This window comes from Dromiciops gliroides, chromosome 1 (genome assembly GCF_019393635.1).
Source record: "Dromiciops gliroides isolate mDroGli1 chromosome 1, mDroGli1.pri, whole genome shotgun sequence".
Taxonomy (NCBI): Eukaryota; Metazoa; Chordata; class Mammalia; order Microbiotheria; family Microbiotheriidae; genus Dromiciops; species Dromiciops gliroides.
In genome coordinates, this window is record NC_057861.1 from 239,177,596 (window position 1) to 239,197,421 (window position 19,826).

A 19,826-nucleotide genomic window follows, 5' to 3' on the forward strand; every position below is an offset into this window, starting at 1 on the left:
ACCCAGAATATAAAACTCCTCCAAGGGAGACTTTTTATTTTTGTCTTTGTATCATCAGTGTTTGACACACAACAAGCATCTGATCAGTAGACTGTCTTTTGCCTGCTCACAAACATCCTTAGCTTGGTCAAATACAGGAAAGTGACCCATCGGGCAAGGAGTGACTTTTGCCTGGAACCCCCAGGATGGAGTCAGCTTCTGCTTGGTGAGAGAGAAGGGTTTGGGCTGTCTGCAATTATTAATCAATAATGGCCAGCGTCTGTAAGAGAGTGTGTTAGGATCGGCAAAGAACCCGTTTTCTCATTTGAGGCCCATATCAACTCTAGGAGAAAGGTCCTATTCATAGTAGAGTTGGCCGGAGTCTGGAAAACCTAAGTTCAAATCCTGCCTCAGCTACTTAATAGTTGTTTGGCTTTGGGCAGGTTCTTTAGAAAAACACATAAAAACACCTCTATCTGCCTTAGTTTCCTCATTTGTATCATGGGGGTAACCTCTCAGGGTTGATATTATGAGGATCAAAAGGATATTTGCAAAGCGCATTGCAACCCTTAAAGGCCTACATCAATGCTATCGATCATTATGGTGTTATTCCCATTTTATTATTGAGGAAAACGAGGTTTAGGGGTCCCAAAGGGGCTACGTGCCTGGGAGAGAATTTGAACTCATTACTACAGGCTCAGCGCTCTTTCCACGACTATACTTGGGAGATAAGAGACGTAAAGCGCTCTGTAGATTGTGAAGCGTTCAGCGGACTAGACGTAAAGCGCTCTGTAGACCGAACGTAAAGGGTTCGGTAGAAGATAGACTTGAAAGGGCAAGCGGAGGCTCGCAGGTACGATTGCGGAGGCCTGGGGTGGGGGTGGGGGGTGGGGCGCCCAGCCCTCTCCGCCCAGGTGTTCCCTGACCCGGAAGCAGCCGCCCGCCCGGACCAATACTTCCGGGTTTCCTGGCGTCACGTACTTAAATCTGTTCAGGCTCTTTCTCGTCTGGGAACCGGCGGGGAAGCTTGCTAACGACAGCTCATGGCTGCAGCAGAGTCCGACAGCAGCCAGAGGCAGGTGAGGCCAGGCCCGGGAGGACCCATAGAATCGAGAGCCGGAGGGACCTGGAGACTCCTCTCGGGCGTCCTTATTCCTTCCGGTCATAGTGACACCTCAGACCGTAGCCTGAGCCCCACCTAGTCTGTGCTGCTAGAGGTCTGCGCGGGGGACTGGGGCTCCTCTCCACCCCCGCCTTTTCCTTCTCTGAAACTCCAAAGAGGCCCAGCTAAATGGGACTGGCCCGGCCACGAACGTGTTGGGCAAGGTCATTTAGCGCTCTGGCTCTCAGTTACCTCGTCTTTGAAATGAGCGTAAAGACTCCCCCCCCCCCCCCCCGCCCTCCTCCGGTGTGCGCATGTGCAGTGTGCACTCGTTAACTGATGCGCCCCGGAGAAACCCAATGGAAATGAGGATTGTCGAACTCTATTAACAAGGTTGCCGTGTCAAGAATCCGTGACAAAAGTGACAGGCACGTGATAACTCTCATGGAGGGAATCCTTTTAGGATCCCACCCTCACCTGACACCGCTTCTTGCTTTTTAGTGGGATCGATCTTACAGCAGGATATTATCCTAAACTATGTATTTTTATTTAGTTGACAAGTTTTGTCTAAAACCTGTTTGGGTCTTTGATTTGTTTCAGATTGAAGAAATTGAAGCACTTTCGTCTATATATGGCGATGAGTGGTGTGTTATTGACGAAGCTACAAGAATATTTTGTATTAAGATTAGCGATAATTTAGAAATCCAAAATGGACACTTTGCTTACAGGTATCCCCCCTCACCCCTTTTTCTTGTAAAGTTGCTGTACTTTCTCTGTCATGACTGCCCAGTATTTTTATGCTTTTGTCAATTCTTGACTGAATATGGATAATTACATTTCTTATTGTTCTCCAACCTTATGTTAACCATAGTTTAAACAGCTTTCTCCAGTGAAATGAGTAGTTGATGATTTAACAGTATTTGCTTTTGTATCGTCTCCATTATTGATTTGAAAGGAAACTTAAAAATCTCTGCTTATTAAATACTTTGCTGATTTTCAAGCATGTATCTATCAGATTTATTTTTTGTTTGGTGATTTTTATCTCATAATTAATTGCACATGTGTAAATATTTACACAAAATGTACAAGCATATAGTACAAATGTAATATCGTAGAAAAAATTTGTGAAATGATAATCAACTATAATTCTCTTTATATCCCTAGCATTAGGGTAGGTTCCTCAATTATTCCCATCCTTTAAATTAAATCCAACAAACATTATTAATTGACATCTACTGCTAGGCAACATGTTAAGTGTTAGGGAGTAAAAAAAACAGTCTCTGCTCTTCAGGAGGTTACGTTGTGCTGAAGTGGGGGTTACAGAAGGCAAGCAGATTATGTATATAATTGATACTTTGAAGATGAAGGGAGAAACACAAACACTGCAGAGATCAGGAATAAAACAGCCTTGAAGGAAGCCAGGAAGTCTAAGGGGTAGAGGTTGAGTTAGGAATGCACTCAGGGCTAGGTTACTACCTGCAGTCAGGAGATTGTAATGCTGAATCAGAATAGCAAACCCGTTAGTTTAGACAGAGGGAGTCAAGTATGGTACACCTGGAACCAGGCTGTGAAGGCTTTGAATGATAGACTTAATAGTATGTTTTGTCATTTTTATACTAGAAACAACAGATGACATGATCAGACTTGTGCTTTGGGAAGATGGTTTTAGTATATGTGTGAAAAGCCGGTTTATACAGGGGAGACACCAGAATCTGGGAGTTCAGCTAGGAGACTTGCAGTAGTCCAGACAAAAGACAATTTGGGTATGAACTAGTGGTGGTAGTGTATGAAGACACAAAGGGATGGATTATGGATGTTATGCTTTTCTACATTTATTTTCAAATGTCATTGCTTCTTTCAGGAAAAGTAATTGGCCCCTTCTCAGTATCTTTTTTTTATTGGTGGGGCAATGGGGGGTTAAGTGACTTGCCCAAGGTCACACAGCCAATAAGTGTCACATGTCTGAGGCCGGATTTGAACTCAGAAACTCCTGAATCCAGGGCCAGTGCTTTATCCACTGCCACCTAGCCGCCCCCTCATATCTTCTTAAGAAATAGCAGTATATCAATAGCATGTAAACTCTTTGAGGGCGAGGATTAAATCAGGCAACCCTTTTGTTGTATCCGTGGGATCTAGAACAGTACCTTGCATATAGTTAGTTGTCTCTTAATAGATGTTTATTAAATTAACAACTACTTAAATAAAACTCATTTTCAGAGAGAGGAAGGGAAACTAGAAAGCATGTATTATTAAGTATCTGTTATGCTCCAGTCACTGTGCTAAGTACTTGACAATTTTATCTCATTTGATCCTCATTACAACCCTGTGAGCTTGGTGCTTTTGTGATCCTCCCATTTTATAGTTGAGAAGAATGAGGCTAAGAGAGGTTAAACTGACTTGTCCAGAATCACCAGTAATATCTAGTAATAACTGAAGCTGATTTGAATTCAGGTTTTCCTTATTCTGTAGCTCTCTCTGCTGCCCAGTATGCTCAGAGACGTAATAATAAAGAACAAGTTCATTGGTTAATATCTAACATAGGAATGAATTTATTTCCTGGAGTTAGTAATTAAGGGATTTGACTAGTGCATGTGTTTCCTGTAATTTTTTTGAGCCTTGATCTTAATAAAAATCAACACTTAATTGCTTTACAGGTGATTCTGCCTTCTGACTATCCAGATACAGCTCCACCCATTTATCTAGTTTGAAGTAAGCAAGGCTTCTATTTCATTTTAAAAAATTATACTTAAATTACTTTTAAAAAAGATTATTTTCATGCATAGTATGTTTTTAGGGCTTTGTATAGATGTTATTTAGCAATAGATGATAAAATTATGTAAACTTTATCAACTTGTAAAGCATTGATTTAGAAAATGAATAAGATAAAAGCACAGTCCAAAAAAATATAATGAAAACACAAGAGAGTAAATGTAGAAAATAGTTACAGGCGGGGTAGCTAGGTGGCACAGTGGATAAAGCACCAGCCCTAGATTCAGGAGGACCTCAGTTCAAACTGGGCCAGCCACTTGACACCTACTAGCCGTGTGACCCTGGGCAAATCCACTTAACCCTCATTGCCCCCCCCCCAAATAGTTACAAGGTTATCCTTGAAAATGAAAAATGAAACCTGCTTTAAACAACCTTAAATTAATGTTGCTTGCTTGTTAGCTTTTGTACAAAAAAAATTATTCTAACTATAACTATCCTGGAAAACTTATATATAATTGGATTTATGAAAAATATGATTATATGAAAAATGATAGATTAGAAAAATTATAATTGGGCCGTAAGTACCCATCGTGGTCGCCATTCAAATGTTAGAATATTTTTGAATTGACTAACTTAATTTTGAGAGGCTAATCTGATTGGAGAACTAAACTGGGTACTTTTGACTATTTGGCTATCTGACTTCGTTAATTTAATGTGGGCCGTTTATAAAGTTCCACCACACTGCTCCCAAACTGATAGACTAAAGATTAAGAAGCCTCTAACTAAATAATCAAAGCAGAGTTTATTTATGAGATACTATTTCAAATTAGGAATACAGGGAAATAAAGTGTACAACCTGACTGCTTTCCTGGGTCTCTTTCCACTGCATCTCTTTCGCTGCACACTTCGAACTTCTTGAATACAATAAGGGCCTTAGCCGCCTCAGGGCAAGTTACACTTTCCCTGGTTTGTATTAAGGCTCCTAACCTTGTCAGCCGGGTCTCTCCTTTACCGAACGGAACTCTCCTCCGTCCTTGTCCGGGCTCCCCTCTAGTCAGCCTCTCTCCTAGTCCTTCTTCGAGTTTCCTTCCTCTAGTCCGTCTCCTCCATCCGTCCTCTAGTCTGTCCTTTATCTAGTCCGTGTCTCTCCTAGTCAGCTTCCCTTGCTCTAGTCAGCCTTCCTCTCCTTAATCTCGTCTCTCTATCTAGTCCTCCGTCCTCGCTCCTTCCTCTTTAGTCAGCCGTTCTCCCCCTAGTCCCTCTCCCAGGTCTATATATACCTTTTCTTCTCTCCACCCAAATCTCGGGGCTTCCTTCGCCCCCACAGACCAAGCTAATCCACCAGCCAGAGCTGCGGCTGGTGGGGGGGGGGTGCGCTCCAAGTTTCACGTGCCTCAGCACAGGCTATCTGGGATCCGCTCAGGTCGGAGGGAGCTGGGGGCTTTTTTTTCCCCCCAGCTGTCTGACCTGGCATTTTGTATAGCCCAGGGGCTTTTTCCGCTCAGCTGAAGCTGAGGAAGAGTGGGAGACCCTGAGGGCCTAAGGCTTTCTAATCTCAGCCTAAAGGTAGGGTCCCCAAATCAAAATAAATTTCCACACCTTGAAAGGAGTTTGGTTTCACTTTAACAAAAAGATCAGGTTCAGCTTGAAGTAGAGGTTTTGAGTTGGCAAGTAATACAACTTTGAATTAAACCTTAATGTCCCCTTGGAAGAAAAACAGTAATCTAAAATTCCACTTATTTTGGAACCTTGGAGTGTATTGAGAATGTTAACGAAGAAGATAATGCTCATCTGCATATAATATCTAGAAAGGAGACCCTGTCCTATTCTACTCTGCAGAGGTCTGATGACATATGGCATTCACTTCTGGACTCCAACTTTTAAGATCAATAAAGATGAGAGTAAGACAGGCTTTCTTTTGCCTTGTCAAAAGATAGATCTTTCTAGTGACTGCAGCTGTTAACAAGTGGAATAGGCTTCTGTGGAGGTTTTTAGGCAGAGGTTGATAATTGAAGGAATTCTTGGTCAGGTATGAGTTGGACTAGATGGCTACTAAGGTCTCTTCCAACTCTGATCAGATTCTAGGATTTTGGGATGTTTTCACAGTTGTTATATAAGGTAAATGCTTCTGGAAAAGAAAATGAAAAGCCTTCGATTAAATTGATCATTGTTCCCTAAAAAATCTCAACATAAAGTAATTCAGTGATGTGCCTCTCATTATATTTATTTAATTACAGTGCTCCTTGGCTTAGAGAACAAGATCGGGTGGAAATAGCAAACGGCCTTGAAGAAATATATGTGTAAGCAAGACATCATTTTTGGTTTTAAAAATTTCCTATCATGCTTTATTATTTAGGATGCATCCTATGATATGTGAAAGTAACTTTTAAAACTGTTATAAAACTACCTTCCCAGTAAGAATAATAAATATAGACTTAATCTCAGATAAAAACTTGGAAAGCTTTGTGGGAAAAACAAATTTTATTTTGTAGTAAGATCAGAATATGATAATTAAATATCTAAAATCTTAAAGAACATGCTATAGCTAGCGAACATCAATGCAGTTCCATCTTCTTTCATTTGGACATTTTTATGGATTAGATAAAAATGGGAGTGCAGCTAGGTGGCGCAGTGGATAGAACACCGGCCCTGGAGTCAGGAGTACCTGGGTTCAAATCCGGCCTCAGACACTTTACACTTACTAGCTGTGTGACCCTGGGCAAGTCACTTAACCCCAATTGCCTCACTAAAAATAAAAACAAAAACCAAAAAAAGGATAAAAATGGGAAGCTTGAAAAAAAAGAATGGTTCTAAGTAATGCATGTGTAATATATATATATATATATATATATATATATATATATATATATGAATAATTAAGTTTAATGCAATGAAAATAATAGGCACTTAGTAAACATTTGCGTGATAAAATGAAAATTGCTTTTTCTTTTAACACTTTTACATTGGACTGTCAGATGAAAGTTCTCTTGTTCTTCTAGTACTGTTAGCAGCGCTCCAAAATATGGTACTACTTGTAAATTGGCAAAGAAAGAAGACCAGGATAGAGCTCCAAGGACTGAATTTCAATTTTAAAATATATGTTGGCTTTGTTAATTATGGGGTTTCATTAATTTTCATGTTCATATACATACACACAGATGCAAATCTACTAATACTCATTCAGGCATTTAAGTAAGTATGATATATAGTTATTTGATCCACCCTGGGGTACTAGACCTAGTGATATCAGGAGAAACAGGAGAACTCAACAACTTCCATAAGAAAGCCCCACAATGGAGGAGACTATAGAGATTATTGAGTATAACCTCATTTTATAGAAGAGGAAACTGAAGTAACCTCTCGCCTAAGTTTTAGATCTGTTATCCAAAGCATACTTCAATGAACTCTTTTAAATAACAACAACAATCACAAAAGTTTGATTGAGTGTTGTACAAAAGTCCTGTGTGATGGCAATCCTTTACCCTTTTTTGTTTAAAGATTCTTCTGAGTGGGGTGGTATTCTATGAAGTCTTTAGACCTTTGCTAGAAGCTGACACCACCCATTTCAAAGACAATTTTCCTTGACAGAGAGAACAGATGCATGGTAAGAGTTGAGCAGTTGTGTCATTTTTTTTTTTTTAGTTGTGTCATTTTTATGTTGTATGCTATCCTTGTTCCATCCACTACAAGCTGAGGGCCTAACAAGCTGTTTTCATTGTCCTTAAGATTAATGTATAGTCTCAGCTCATTCTGATTTTAGTGCCTCTGACAATATTCTTAAAGAAGAATTCTAATTTTTTTTTTTAATTCATCCTCAACTATCTGCCTTTGCGTTCATTATTTTACACGTCTTTTAAAATTCTGAGTTGGAGGGGCAGCTAGATGGTGCAGTGGATAGAGCACCGGCCCTGGAGTCAGGAGGACCTGAGTTCAAATCTGGCCTCAGACACTTAACACTTACTAGCTGTGTGACCCTGGGCAAGTCACTTAACTCCAATTGCCTCACCAAAAAAAAAAAAATGCTAAATAAAATTCTGAGTCGGTCAATGTATTTCACTTAGGTCTCTTTTGATAACTGACTTTTCTTCATCATTGTAATTGTTTTTGTTTTCATTTTTAGAATTTTATTGTTGAAAGCTTTTTATGCCTTTTGCATTGCTTTCCCCTGTAGAATTTTTAGTGGCAAGATTCACCTTTTCTTTTTGTACACCTCTGAAAAAACCCTGCTTTCCTAACATCTAACAGCCCAGCCTTTTTCCTTCCCTCTCTTGCATTCTAGGATGGAGCAATGACTTGGTTCTACTTCAAAATCAGGTTCAGAAATGTATATTGTTTGGTCATTTTCTATACTACCTACAAACATGCCCATATCTTTCCCATCCTCAAAACACTTTCACTTGATCCTTCCATTCCTGCTAGCTATCATTCCCTGTATCTTTTCCATTTTGTTTCTAAAGTCCTTGAGAAGGCCATCTGTAATAGGTGCCAACACTCTAGTGCAGGTCCTCATTACCTCACACTTGGACAATTTCAATGGCTGACTGGTTGGTCGGCCTTCCAGAAGTCTTGCCCCTCCAGTCCATCCTCCACTTACCTCTCAAAGAGATATTCCTAAAGTTCAGGTCTGACCATGTCACCCTTTACTAAATAAACTCTAGTTTCTACCTATCCCCTCTAGTATCAAATATAAAATCCTCCTTCACATTTAAAGCCCTTAATAACTTGTCCCTCCTTCCAAGTCTTCTTTTTAGTCTTCTTATAGGCTCCCCTTTCCCTTCCCCCACAACATGCTCTGATCCAGTGACACTGGCTTTTTTGCTGTCCATTTCCCTCGCTATTTTCAAAGGCGATCCCCCTTGCCTGGAATTCTCTCCCTTCATATTTCTGCCTCTTGGCTTCCTTGGCTTCCTTCAAGTCCTGAATAAATTCCCACCTTCTCTAGAAAACCTTTTTTGATCTCTAATGCCTTTTCTCTTTTGATCACCTCCAACTTATCCATTAGATTTCTTATCCATACATAGTTTTTTGCATGCTTTCTCTTCCATTAGACTATGAGCTTCTATAAGGCAGGAACTATCTTTTGCCTTTCTTTGAATTGCCAGTGCTTAACACAGTGTCTGGCACTAGTAGACACTTAATAAATGTTTATTGACTGATCTCTCTGCAGACAACTTTCAGATTAAGTTGGGTGGGTATGACCTGTTCTTGATGAAGCTGTGTTGGCTCTTTGTAATCACTGTGCTTCTATTTCTAGGTGTTCATTAATCATGTTTATATGTTCTAGATTTTTTTCAGGAATCAAAGTCAAGCTGACTGACCTCCGCTATATTTTCACTTCTTAAGTCCTGAGACACTTTTCCCATTCTCCATAATATTTCAGAAATCATTAACATTGACTTCAGTTTATCTGACAGTTCTTTTAACACCTGAAGACATAGTTCATCTTGTGACTTTAATTCATCAAGGACAATTGCATGCGCTTTTCCTAACTTCCTACTTTTCATGTGTTTCACGTGACTTTTGTTCTGTGCTTTCCAATGTAAACATCATTCTTTTTTTGGCACAGAAAACAAGCAAAATAAAAGTTAAGCAGCTCTGCCTTCTCCTTATTGTCATTTATTGTTGCGTAAACTGTAAGAAGTGGTGATCTTCTTTTCCCTGATATAGCAAAAAACAAACACTTTTTTATTGTTTTTCTTAGGTTTCCTCATCATCCTCATCTCATTCTGAGCGTTAGCACTCCTGACACTGTTCTTGAGGTTTTCTGTTTTTGTTTTTGTTTTTTTGCTTGGCAGTGAGGGTTAAGTGACTTTATCAGGGCCACGCAGCTAGTAAGTGTCAAGTGTGTGAGGATTCAAACTCAGGTCCTTCTGAATCCAGTGCCAGTGCTTTATCCACTGCGTCACCTAGCTGCCTCTGATGCTGTTCTTATAGGCTGGTGCCATGGTTCATCACCTGTGCTCTTGCTTCCATCTTATGTATGTACCTAGTTCTATGTGCATCCATGTCAGTCAGTCTTTTTTTTTTTAAACAACCTAAGGGAATACTTATAAAGTATGTTGAAAACCTTGTAAATGTTAGCTATTCTTATTTTTTTCTTCACTGAAGTTGGTTCTCTTCATATTTTCAGAATATCACTTAATACCTTCCCATTAGTCTGGTCTGACTTCCTGGTCTTATGTAGCTTTCTTTGGAACCCTTTAAATTTGATCTTCCTGAATCTGGGGCATGTCAGACTAGCTTTTCTATCCTTTCCTTCCTCTGTCTCACAGAAACATTGGCTTTTTTCCTGTTATGTAGTAGATTGCTAATTTGGTATCATATACACCTTTACAAAAGTCATAAGCTGGGGGCAGCTAGGTGGCGCAGTGGATAAAGCACCGGCCCTGGATTCAGGAGTACCTGAGTTCAAATCCGGCCTCAGACACTTTACACTTACTAGCTGTGTGACTCTGGGCAAGTCACTTAAACCCCATTGCCCCGCAAAAAAAAAAAAAATATTACAAAAGTCATAAGCAATAAATAAAGGACATATATAATCCCAACAGGTTCTCTCTCACATAGCAAGTTTCATTGCTCATAATCAAGACATGGTACAGTTATTTTCAAGTTAAGCCCAATATCAGCAATTATTGGAATGTTTTTCAATTAGGGTACAATGATAATTTATAATGTGTGTGTTTTGAATCCATTAGGCCCAATACAAAATATTTCTAAAAGCTTCCAGTGCTTTTATTTTTAGCTTAATATGTTCCCAAGCAAACATCTAGTAGTTACAGGCAGTTGTTTTAGCAAGTACTTACCTAGTTGTGGGAGATGTGGGGGCATTGGTATCAAGAATGGAAAGGTCATGCCACTGAAAATCCACATGGGAGAGTATATTCTTCACTTCATGGCTCTCTGGTCATTGTCTAACTTTATCAGGCTTTATATAAAGTTCTAAAGATTATCTGGGCATTTGTTTATCAGCAACAGTAATAAAAACATTTTTATAAAAGTATTATTGACACTAAGAAATATGAAATCACACAGTGTTCCAAGTTCAAGATTTCCATCTCTGCTGGGACGCTTGTTCCATGTTAGGTTTCAGGAGGAAATGGCTAGAGTAGCATTGGCAACAGGAGAAAATGTGACATCTGTGCCCAAGGTCTTGAAAGGTGTCCAGGCATGGAATCTCTGTGTGCCTTAAATGTAAAGTGGGGCTGCTAGGTGTCCCAGTGTACAAATCTGGCCTCAGACACTTACTAGATGTGTAACCCTGGGCAAGTCACTTTACCCTGTTTGCCTCAGTTCTTCATCTGTCAGATAAGCTGGAGAAGGAAATGGCAAATCACTCCAGTGTCTTTGCCACATGAAGTGAGACATGATTGAAAAACAACTTAAACCACAACAGTGCTGTTGCTCTTATGGTAACAGTTGTCCAGCGTCCTGTAGTGGGAGATTTTCCTTGAAGTAGAGTGTAGCTCCAGGATATATCCTCTTCCAATTAGAAAGGAAAGGAGATTCATCTTATGCTGTTAATAGGGTCTGAGCAGGCCCACATTGGATATAGCTGGTATCAGTGCTCAGGATCCCAGTTGTGTTTGATAAAAATACAATTCACAAAGACTTCTGCTCACACAGAAACTACTTAGACTCTCGAATGTCTTTTATACTTGTTTTTGAAAACCAATCTGTGCCTCACAGATTTTCCTTTCTAGTACCATGGTTGCGGATTACAGCATTTGTGAGATTAGGCATAAAAATCATTAGTGTCCTAAATTCTCTGATTTTGGTCTAAGGGGGAGGGGGTGTATGGGAGAGATTACTTCTAGAGGAGGACAGCTCTTCCTGGGGTTAAAGACATAGCTCCTGTTAGAATAACAATCAAAGAAATAAGGGAAAACTAAAAAATGACTCCGACCAGGCTGGGGCCTCATCGTAACCTCTGCTGCTTCTTAAGTGGAAACTCAGGACCTAGAAGCCAAATGACCTGTCTTTTGATCACAGGCTAACAAGCCTGGTGTGGATGTGGGGATGTGAGCCCCCTTCCATTTTTGTGAATTTGAGAGGCTGCTGGGATAGGGAAATGAGGGCTGACCTCAGGGAAACCTGGGTTCAAGTTTTGCTCCTGACTGATTGGCCTTTCCTGGGCAAGTCTCTTAACCTCTCAGTTCCCCAGGCAGCTTTCTAAGATCATACATTTCTCAGTTGTCCATCTGAGCTCCCTACAAGAATGAATTCCCAGCTTTGGTTAAAATAAAGCCACACAAGCACCCGCACCCCCTCCCTCCACCCCACCCCCCAACAACCACCACCAAAATCCAAACCCTTCAGAATTATATTAACAGTTGGGCAAACCAAATTTTCAAGGTTAAGAACTGTTATCTTTTCAAAGCTAGAAATATTGGGACTGACTTCCTGCATCTTGATTCTAAATTTTTAAAATTACTTTAATATAATGACAGTATCCTAAATTCTGTCAATGGACAATTTTTTCCTCATTCACTTTTTTTTCATTAGGATTAGATTGCACTGAACCAAACCAATTTTGATGTGAAAATTAATTACTTTTCACTATCAACTTTAAGGGTTCTAAATCATAGCATTAAAATTAATTTTCTAGGTCATTCAGTCAGGTACCGTACTTAGTGCATGTAAGCATAATAGTCCTTCAGTTGTTCAGGGGAAGAATACATGGACACATTTTGCGTTCCAAAAACCTCATAAATTTGGGATCATTTAGCTTTGATGATGATAATTTGTCTTAGTGGATTGTATTCAGCAGTTTATATTTTTACAGTTTTGATGTTAAAAAAACACCACTATGGGGGCGGCTAGGTGGCACAGTGGATAAAGCACCGGCCCTGGATTCAGGACTCCCTGAGTTCAAATCCGGCCTCAGACACTTGACACTTACTAGCTGTGTGACCCTGGGCAAGTCACTTAACCCCCATTGCCCTGCAAAAAACAAAAAAAACAAAACAAAAAAACCCACCACTATAAATGTGCAGAAAATACAAATTATTTTTCAGGAAAATGAGAATTATCTTGGTAAAATAGCTACTCGTATGATAAGTTATGTGTATTACATAGGGTTGAAGTAGTCAGTACAGATTTTGAGAGAATGTCTGTACTCTGCCATCTACTTACAGTGTTGGGAGACAAAAGAAAAATCGTGTTTGCTCAAGAAAATTCATTCTGGTTATCGAGAAAAAATCCAGATTATTTAAACTCTCAGTTTCTAGTTTAACAACACACAGGAAAGGATATTGAGAAATCTAGCAATGAAATTGAATATATAATATAATTGTAGCAAAGTGTAATCGTGTTCTTGCTATAATTTGTACATGAAATTAAAGATCCTGGAGTCATGAATTTATCTTCTTGTTCAGGACAGCAAATCTCAGGGACAAGAGAAAGCCTTTTACTGTTTTCTCCTTCTTTATTGATCAGTCTGAGGAAAAACAGACTAAAACTCTGAAATCAAACTCCACTTCCGATTAGTTTGAGGAAGAGTTATTCCTAAACAATTTTTTTGGGGGAAGTGGGGCAATGAGGGTTAAGTGACTTGCCCAGGGTCACACAACCTAGTAAGAATTGCTATTTCTTTTTAAAGTGACTCCAGTTTTATTAGGGGCTGTTTTTCTTTTCTCACGAAACAGGTTATATCACATATAAACAGACATAAAAGACAAGGAAAGTGAACGGCTGTTGGTGTTCACTCATCTATAAACAGACTTAATACAAAGTTAGCTAACTTTTCTGAGATATGTGCTGCCTTGTAACTTTATCTACTCCTTAAGGAGGAAAAGAAAGAGATGGTTTTATCTTCTGGGGTTTTTTGAGTGTTCCAGTTTGGCTAAACTGGATAGAGCATTGACTTTCTATACTAAGTTAGAGCTGTTCCTATCTTGAAAACAGTTAAACTGTTTTGAACAGCTCTTTTTTGAATAACTTTGGCTTGTTTCTTGCAGTTACCCCTTCCAAGATCTGTAGTACATTGCTAAATGGGGAAATGTGGTACAGAGACCCCATTTCATTTTCTGGGTGTCTGTTTTAACTTATGTTGCTGTAGTATCTCTCTTTTAAATTTAGCTAACTAGATCATTGGTCATAATAGGGAATCCTTGGGCCCAGTGTTGCTGAATCACATAGAACTTCAAGTCAAGGCATCTGTATACCAGGGGCTCACCTCCTTTATGAAGGGGTGAATTGTGAGTGTCTTCCCGTATGTCTTCATTTGAGTTATGCTTGAGCTTCATAATTTGTTATGTTCACTTTTGGTTTTTTTGGTGTATGGTCATTTTTTCCATTTACATTATTATGAGCACTGGGTATATTGGGGGTTTTTTTTGCTCTGCTTACTTCATTCTGCATCAGTTCATGTAGATCTTTTCCATGATTCTCTATATTCAACACATTCATCATTTCTTATAGCACAGCAGTATTCCAGTTATATCCCTATACCACAATTTATTTAGCCATTTTCCCTATTGACAGACATCTTTGTTTCCAATTCTTTTCGATCCCCAAAAGTGCTGCTATAAATATTTGGTCTATATATGGGGACTTTATTCTTATCATGACTTCCTTGAGGTATAAGCCCAATAATAGATTTTCTGGTTTAAAGGGTATGGACATTTTAGTTACTTTATTTGCAAAACTCTAAATTGGTTTCTGAAATATTTATATCATCAGTAGTATATTACTGGGTTTATCATTCCAAAACCCTCCAATATTGACTTTTATCTTTGGTAGTATGTGTAATTCCTAGGCTTGTTCTTTATGATGTCTTAGCACAATGCCTGGAACACAATAGGGGCTTAATAAATATTGATTGATTGATTGATTGATGTCCTAGTGTAAAAGAAGGAAAACAAGAATCAGCAACCTTTTTTTTTTTAACTATAATTCACTTTTTTCTTATCATTTCTTATCTTGCATGCAAATATTTTTTAACTCAATGCAAAGAAGTTGACAATGTCTTGAAAACAAAATATGTTGGGGGGGGTGGGACAAACCCATTTGTAATTTGATTCTGAAATTGCTTAATGTAAAATGATGATTAAAATTTCAGAGGCCAAGTTAGAGTAAGAATGGTCCATTTCATCTATTGTTGAAATACTAGAAAAGTTCCATTTAATTTACTTTGGCCATATTCCTTTAAGTTCCTATTTTTATATCTTTCTTTGATCTCTTAAGTATATAAAAATACTGTTACAGGTAACTCAACCCATTATCTTTTTGTTGATATTCACAGAACTAGTTAAAGCACATCACTTTCATTCAAGCTGACGTCATTCTTTGAATAAATTCTATTTCATTCAGTTTTTTCTCTGTAATAAAACTTCACATAAGATGTAAAGTCTTACCTTGCTTCTGGTAGCATGTAAGATAACTTGTAAATCATTTATTTTTCTTTAAGAATGGCATCTAGTCATAGTCAACCTTTTAGTAACAATCTTGAAAAGCAGTTGAACTCCCCCTGCTGGTTATTTGATAGCAGTTGCAAATAAGGTCCTAAACGAGGTTTTCACAAAACAAAGAGAACCATATTATTGTAATTTTCATAAAAAATGTAAAGCAAACATATGAGCTTTTAGTCCCAGTAAGGATGATGAGACCATCTGAAAAAAACAAAAAACAAACCCAAAAATAATGCAGGTAGAAAAATAAACTGTTATATATTTCATAATTTAATTTGGTTGTATATAACAAAATTTGTAACATATACATCTTATTTACATTAAAAGTAACACGGGAGCTAAAGAGGTCTCAAAACCATCTAGGCTAACCTATACCTGAACAAGAATTCTCTGTACAACACGCTTGACAGATTTCTGAAAATTTCCACAAGGAGTACCTTGGAGCATTTCAATATTTTGAAAATTAGACATGAATATCATTTAGGTGATATTAATAATATTTGTAGTTGTTAAATCTTTGCAAGAATTACCAAAAGCCCCTTTCTAGAAATACCAGCAATGGGAGCTTCATGCAAAGGAATCACAGCCAGTGAAGATAAAAGGACATAAATTAATTTATAAATATAATGCAATTTATCATATAAATACAATCTATGAAGAAAACTTTTTTGGGGGAATCTCAAAGAATTTGATAAGATGGATTGTATCTTAAATTTTAGGACTATAAATTGCATAAATTCTTACCATCATCATATAATATTATTTGTTATTTTATTTCTTTACATTTTAAAGATATTTAGTGGTACAAAAGTATGCTTAGAGTTGTCATAATTAAATCTCAAATCAAATCTTATTTCATATTAATAATTGGAAGAAAATTATAAAAATGCTGTTTAAATTTAAAATGTCTCATATTTTCCCACTTGTGGTTATGATCGTATTAATGGAAAAACTGTTGAAGGTAATGTAAATAATAATGTAATGAACATATGTAATGAACAACACATCACTTCTCTAAGAAAACCCAAAACTACTGTAATAGCCTGCTGGTTGGTCTCCCTGCCTCAAATCTCCCCTGTCCAGACTATTCTTTCAAAGCACAGATCTGACCTTGTCACACTCTACTGAGTAAACTCCAGGGATTCCCTTTCACCTCTAGAATCAAATGTAAAATCCTCTGTTTAGCATTTAGTCCTCCTCTGCTCTCCCCTGCTTCCCCCAATCCTCCAGCTGTCTTACACCTTTCCCCTCCCTCCTTACCTACCTCTAATCCCTGACTGGGCTTTGCCACAGGCAAACTGAGACCTGAGAAAGGCCTTAGCTTTAAAGGCCAAGGTCTCCTACTGCACCTGGGGCCATCTCTAATTGTTCTGATAATGTATCTTGACCCTGGACCCAGTTGAGTCTGGAGGAGAGAGTGAGGCTGGTGACTTTGCACAGCCCTCCCTCACTTAAATCCTATTCATTGCAAGTCAGACATCACCCTAATGTTATGGTCCTTTTCGAGAATGAAGGACAAGCAATAACAACCACCCCAGCCTCACCACTACCCCATGTCTCTTGGCATTTTCTTTGGTTGTCCCCTTTCCTGCTGTTCAGGCAATAGGTTATAAAGATCCTTGAGGGCATGGATTGTCTTTGCCTTTCTTTGTATCCCCAGTGCTTAGCCCTGGGCCTGGTGCCTTAGTAGGTGCTTAATATATGTTTATTGACTGACCAAATAGATGGATTATCATTTGTATTACTGCTTATGTACAGATGGTTGCTTAAGTAATTGTTGTTGGGTGAAGTGATAATAAGGGGTCTCTAGAGGGTTCTGCAGAGAAGGAATTATGTTTGATTATGAAATAATATGACTCATTTTCTAACATAATCATACCCCTTTTTGAACATTCTTAGAATGCCTCTAGGACTTATAAAATCTATCCATAACTGTGGTAAAACTTTGGAAGGAGGATTTGTCTTTTGGAAATAGTCAAGCATCATTCTGAGCCAAATTATATGAACAAGGTTAAGTTGTTTAAATGCCATTTAGGGTAAAAAAATGAGGTGTGTGATTATATATAACGGTTTTTGTATTGTGGTAAAATATGAAAGTTTTTAACAGTCGGTTAGGATAACTGAAAGACGCCAGTTTTTCAAGGACCACCCTTTTGGGGAGGAGATGAACAGTCCGCCTGCTGCGCATGTCAGACTGCCTGCCGGGTACAGTCCGCCTGCTGCGCATGTCAGACTGCCTGCCGGGTTTTTTTGACTTCCGGGGTGGAGAGAAGCGGAGGAGGCTTTTTGCCTGCTTGGCGGGACTCCTGGCGGCGCAGCACAGACGGTCTCCCTCACTCCAAAGGTGGCCTTTTTTGGTTTGGTGAGTTTTTATAAGAAATATAGACTAAGCCTAGATTTAAGACGATTTCTACTGTATTTCTACTTCCCTATCCTTCTAATCAACAACACCTTATATACAATAAAGGCTCTATCTAGAAAACCAGAAGCTTCTTCCATTTACTAGTCTGGGAGATAAATTAAGGGAAAAGTTAAGTAGGGGAGATTTATGATCTAATATCCAATTTTAAATTTCACAGTATGACTTACTGACTACTGAAGACAATTCCAAAAGAGGAGTTACCAAAACATTTTAAGTAGTAGCAGCATTATCACCCAGGCTCTCCTAACCCTCGTGCCTCTGAAGTGGTATTATAAGTAAATGAGGGGCAGCTAGGTGGCACAGTGGATAGAGCACCAGCCCTGAAGTCAGGAGGACCTGAGTTCAAATCCGGCCTCAGACACTTAACACTTACTAGCTGTGTGACCCTGGGCAAGTCACTTAACCCCAATTGCCTCACTAAAAAAAAAAAGTAAATGAACACATTTTTGCCACTGAATTTTTTCCCCTTTCCTCTTACTTTTAATCAGAGCAGCAGCCAAGTGCAGAAAATATATTATCCATTTGTAAAGTCACCAACTCCTACTTCTCTTTCATCTCCTTGTTTCCATTCTTTCTAGATATGTAAAATAAAAACAAATTCATAAACCAGTATGCTGAAGTAAGCATCTTGTTTTTCAGAAAAGAAAAGCTACAATATCAAATTTAAAATAATTATAATAGCTAGCATTTATTAAGTACCTGCTGTGTGCCACATGCTTTACAAATATTCTCATTTAATTATTACAGTAACCGGGGAGGGAGGTGCTGTTATTTTCCTCATTTCACACTTGAGGAAACAGTGTAATGACCTGCCCAAGGTCACATTAGCTAGGTGTTTGAGGTTGGATTTGAACTTGTCTTACTGATTTCAGTCCTAGTGCTCTATCCATTGTACCATCTAACTGCCGGTTTGAAAAATGTTCAGTCTTTCAGAAAGGTTGAAAAATCTGCAGTGATTTTTATTTAATAGTTATACTCTCGGGGCAGCTAGGTGGCGCAGTGGATAGAGCACTGGCCCTGGAGTCAGGAGTTCAAATCCGGCCTCAGACACTTAACACTTATTAGCTGTGTGATCCTGGGCAAGTCACTTAACCCCAATTGCCTCACTTAAAAAAAACCCAAAAAACTAAATAGTTATACTCTCAAATTTCTGATAGGTAGATGGTAGTAATTAATTACTCTGCAGTTAGGCATAGTTGTTCAACGTTCAGAAAGATGTTTTCACTTAACTACTCCTTTGTCTACTTTGTAAAAGAGCTATAACATCCAAATACAGAATTCCAAAACAATACATTTTACATGTTTGTTTCTAGAGCAGAGATAACATAATTCCCACATAAGCTATTGTATGTAAGTCTTGTTATTATTATAGCTTGCAAAACACCTCCAGACTGTTACATTTAGATATGCTCAGATAATTTTCTTGAATATGAGAAAGAAGTATTTTGAAATAATTGGCTTACTTTTTTCTTTTGGATTTTTTTTTCCAGACAGAACATTGGTGAAAGTATTCTTTATTTGTGGGTGGAGAAAATTCGAGAAGTTTTAATAGAAAAATCTCAGCTGTCAGAATCAGGTAGGTTTTAAAATTTGACTTAAGTTTCTTTTTAATGTAGTAGTGACTAAAAATTCACATAGGCCTCCAAACTCAGAAGGATCACTGTCTGAATCCTAACTTAAAGATTTATGAGAAAAGTTTCTATTGGGAAGTTTTTCCTTTGCTACTTAGAGACACACACACACATAAGTTCCATGATTATTTCTAGCCTTTGTGAGATTTAAAATTGGATATTAGATCATAAATCTCCCCTACTTAACTTTTCCCTTAATTTATCTCCCAGACTAGTAAATGGAAGAAGCTTCTGGTTTTCTAGATAGAGCCTTTATTGTATATAAGGTGTTGTTGATTAGAAGGCTAGGAAAATAGAAATACAGTACAAATCGTCTTAAATCTAGGCTTAGTCTATATTCCTTATAAAAACTCACCAAACCAAAAAGGCCACCTTTGGAGTGAGGGAGACCGTCTGTGCCGTGCCGCCAGGAGTCCCGCCAAGCAGGCAAAAAAGGCCTCCTCTCGTTCTCTCCACCCCGGAAGTCAAAAAAACCCGGCAGGCAGTCTGACATGCGCAGCAGGCGGACTGTACCTGGCAGGCAGTCTGACATGCGCAGCAGGCGGACTGTTCATCTCCTCCCCAAAAGGGTGGTC

The 19,826-nt window shown here is 38.6% G+C and overlaps 1 protein-coding gene across 3 annotated transcripts in view; it reads left to right on the top strand.

Moving 5' to 3' along the window:
- Positions 1-939: 939 nt before the first annotated feature.
- IMPACT (impact RWD domain protein) overlaps positions 940-19,826 on the top strand; it is a 29,587-nt gene continuing 10,700 nt past the window's right edge. For 2 of the 3 annotated variants that reach the window (XM_043979554.1, XM_043979556.1), the window contains exons 1-4: positions 940-1,058; positions 1,682-1,809; positions 6,028-6,090; positions 19,111-19,196. In XM_043979554.1, coding sequence (XP_043835489.1) covers positions 1,023-1,058; positions 1,682-1,809; positions 6,028-6,090; positions 19,111-19,196 — 313 coding nt within the window. In that variant the 5' untranslated portion in view covers positions 940-1,022. The remainder of the gene's footprint in view (positions 1,059-1,681; positions 1,810-6,027; positions 6,091-19,110; positions 19,197-19,826) is intronic. The other variant, XM_043979555.1, reaches the window with a different exon arrangement.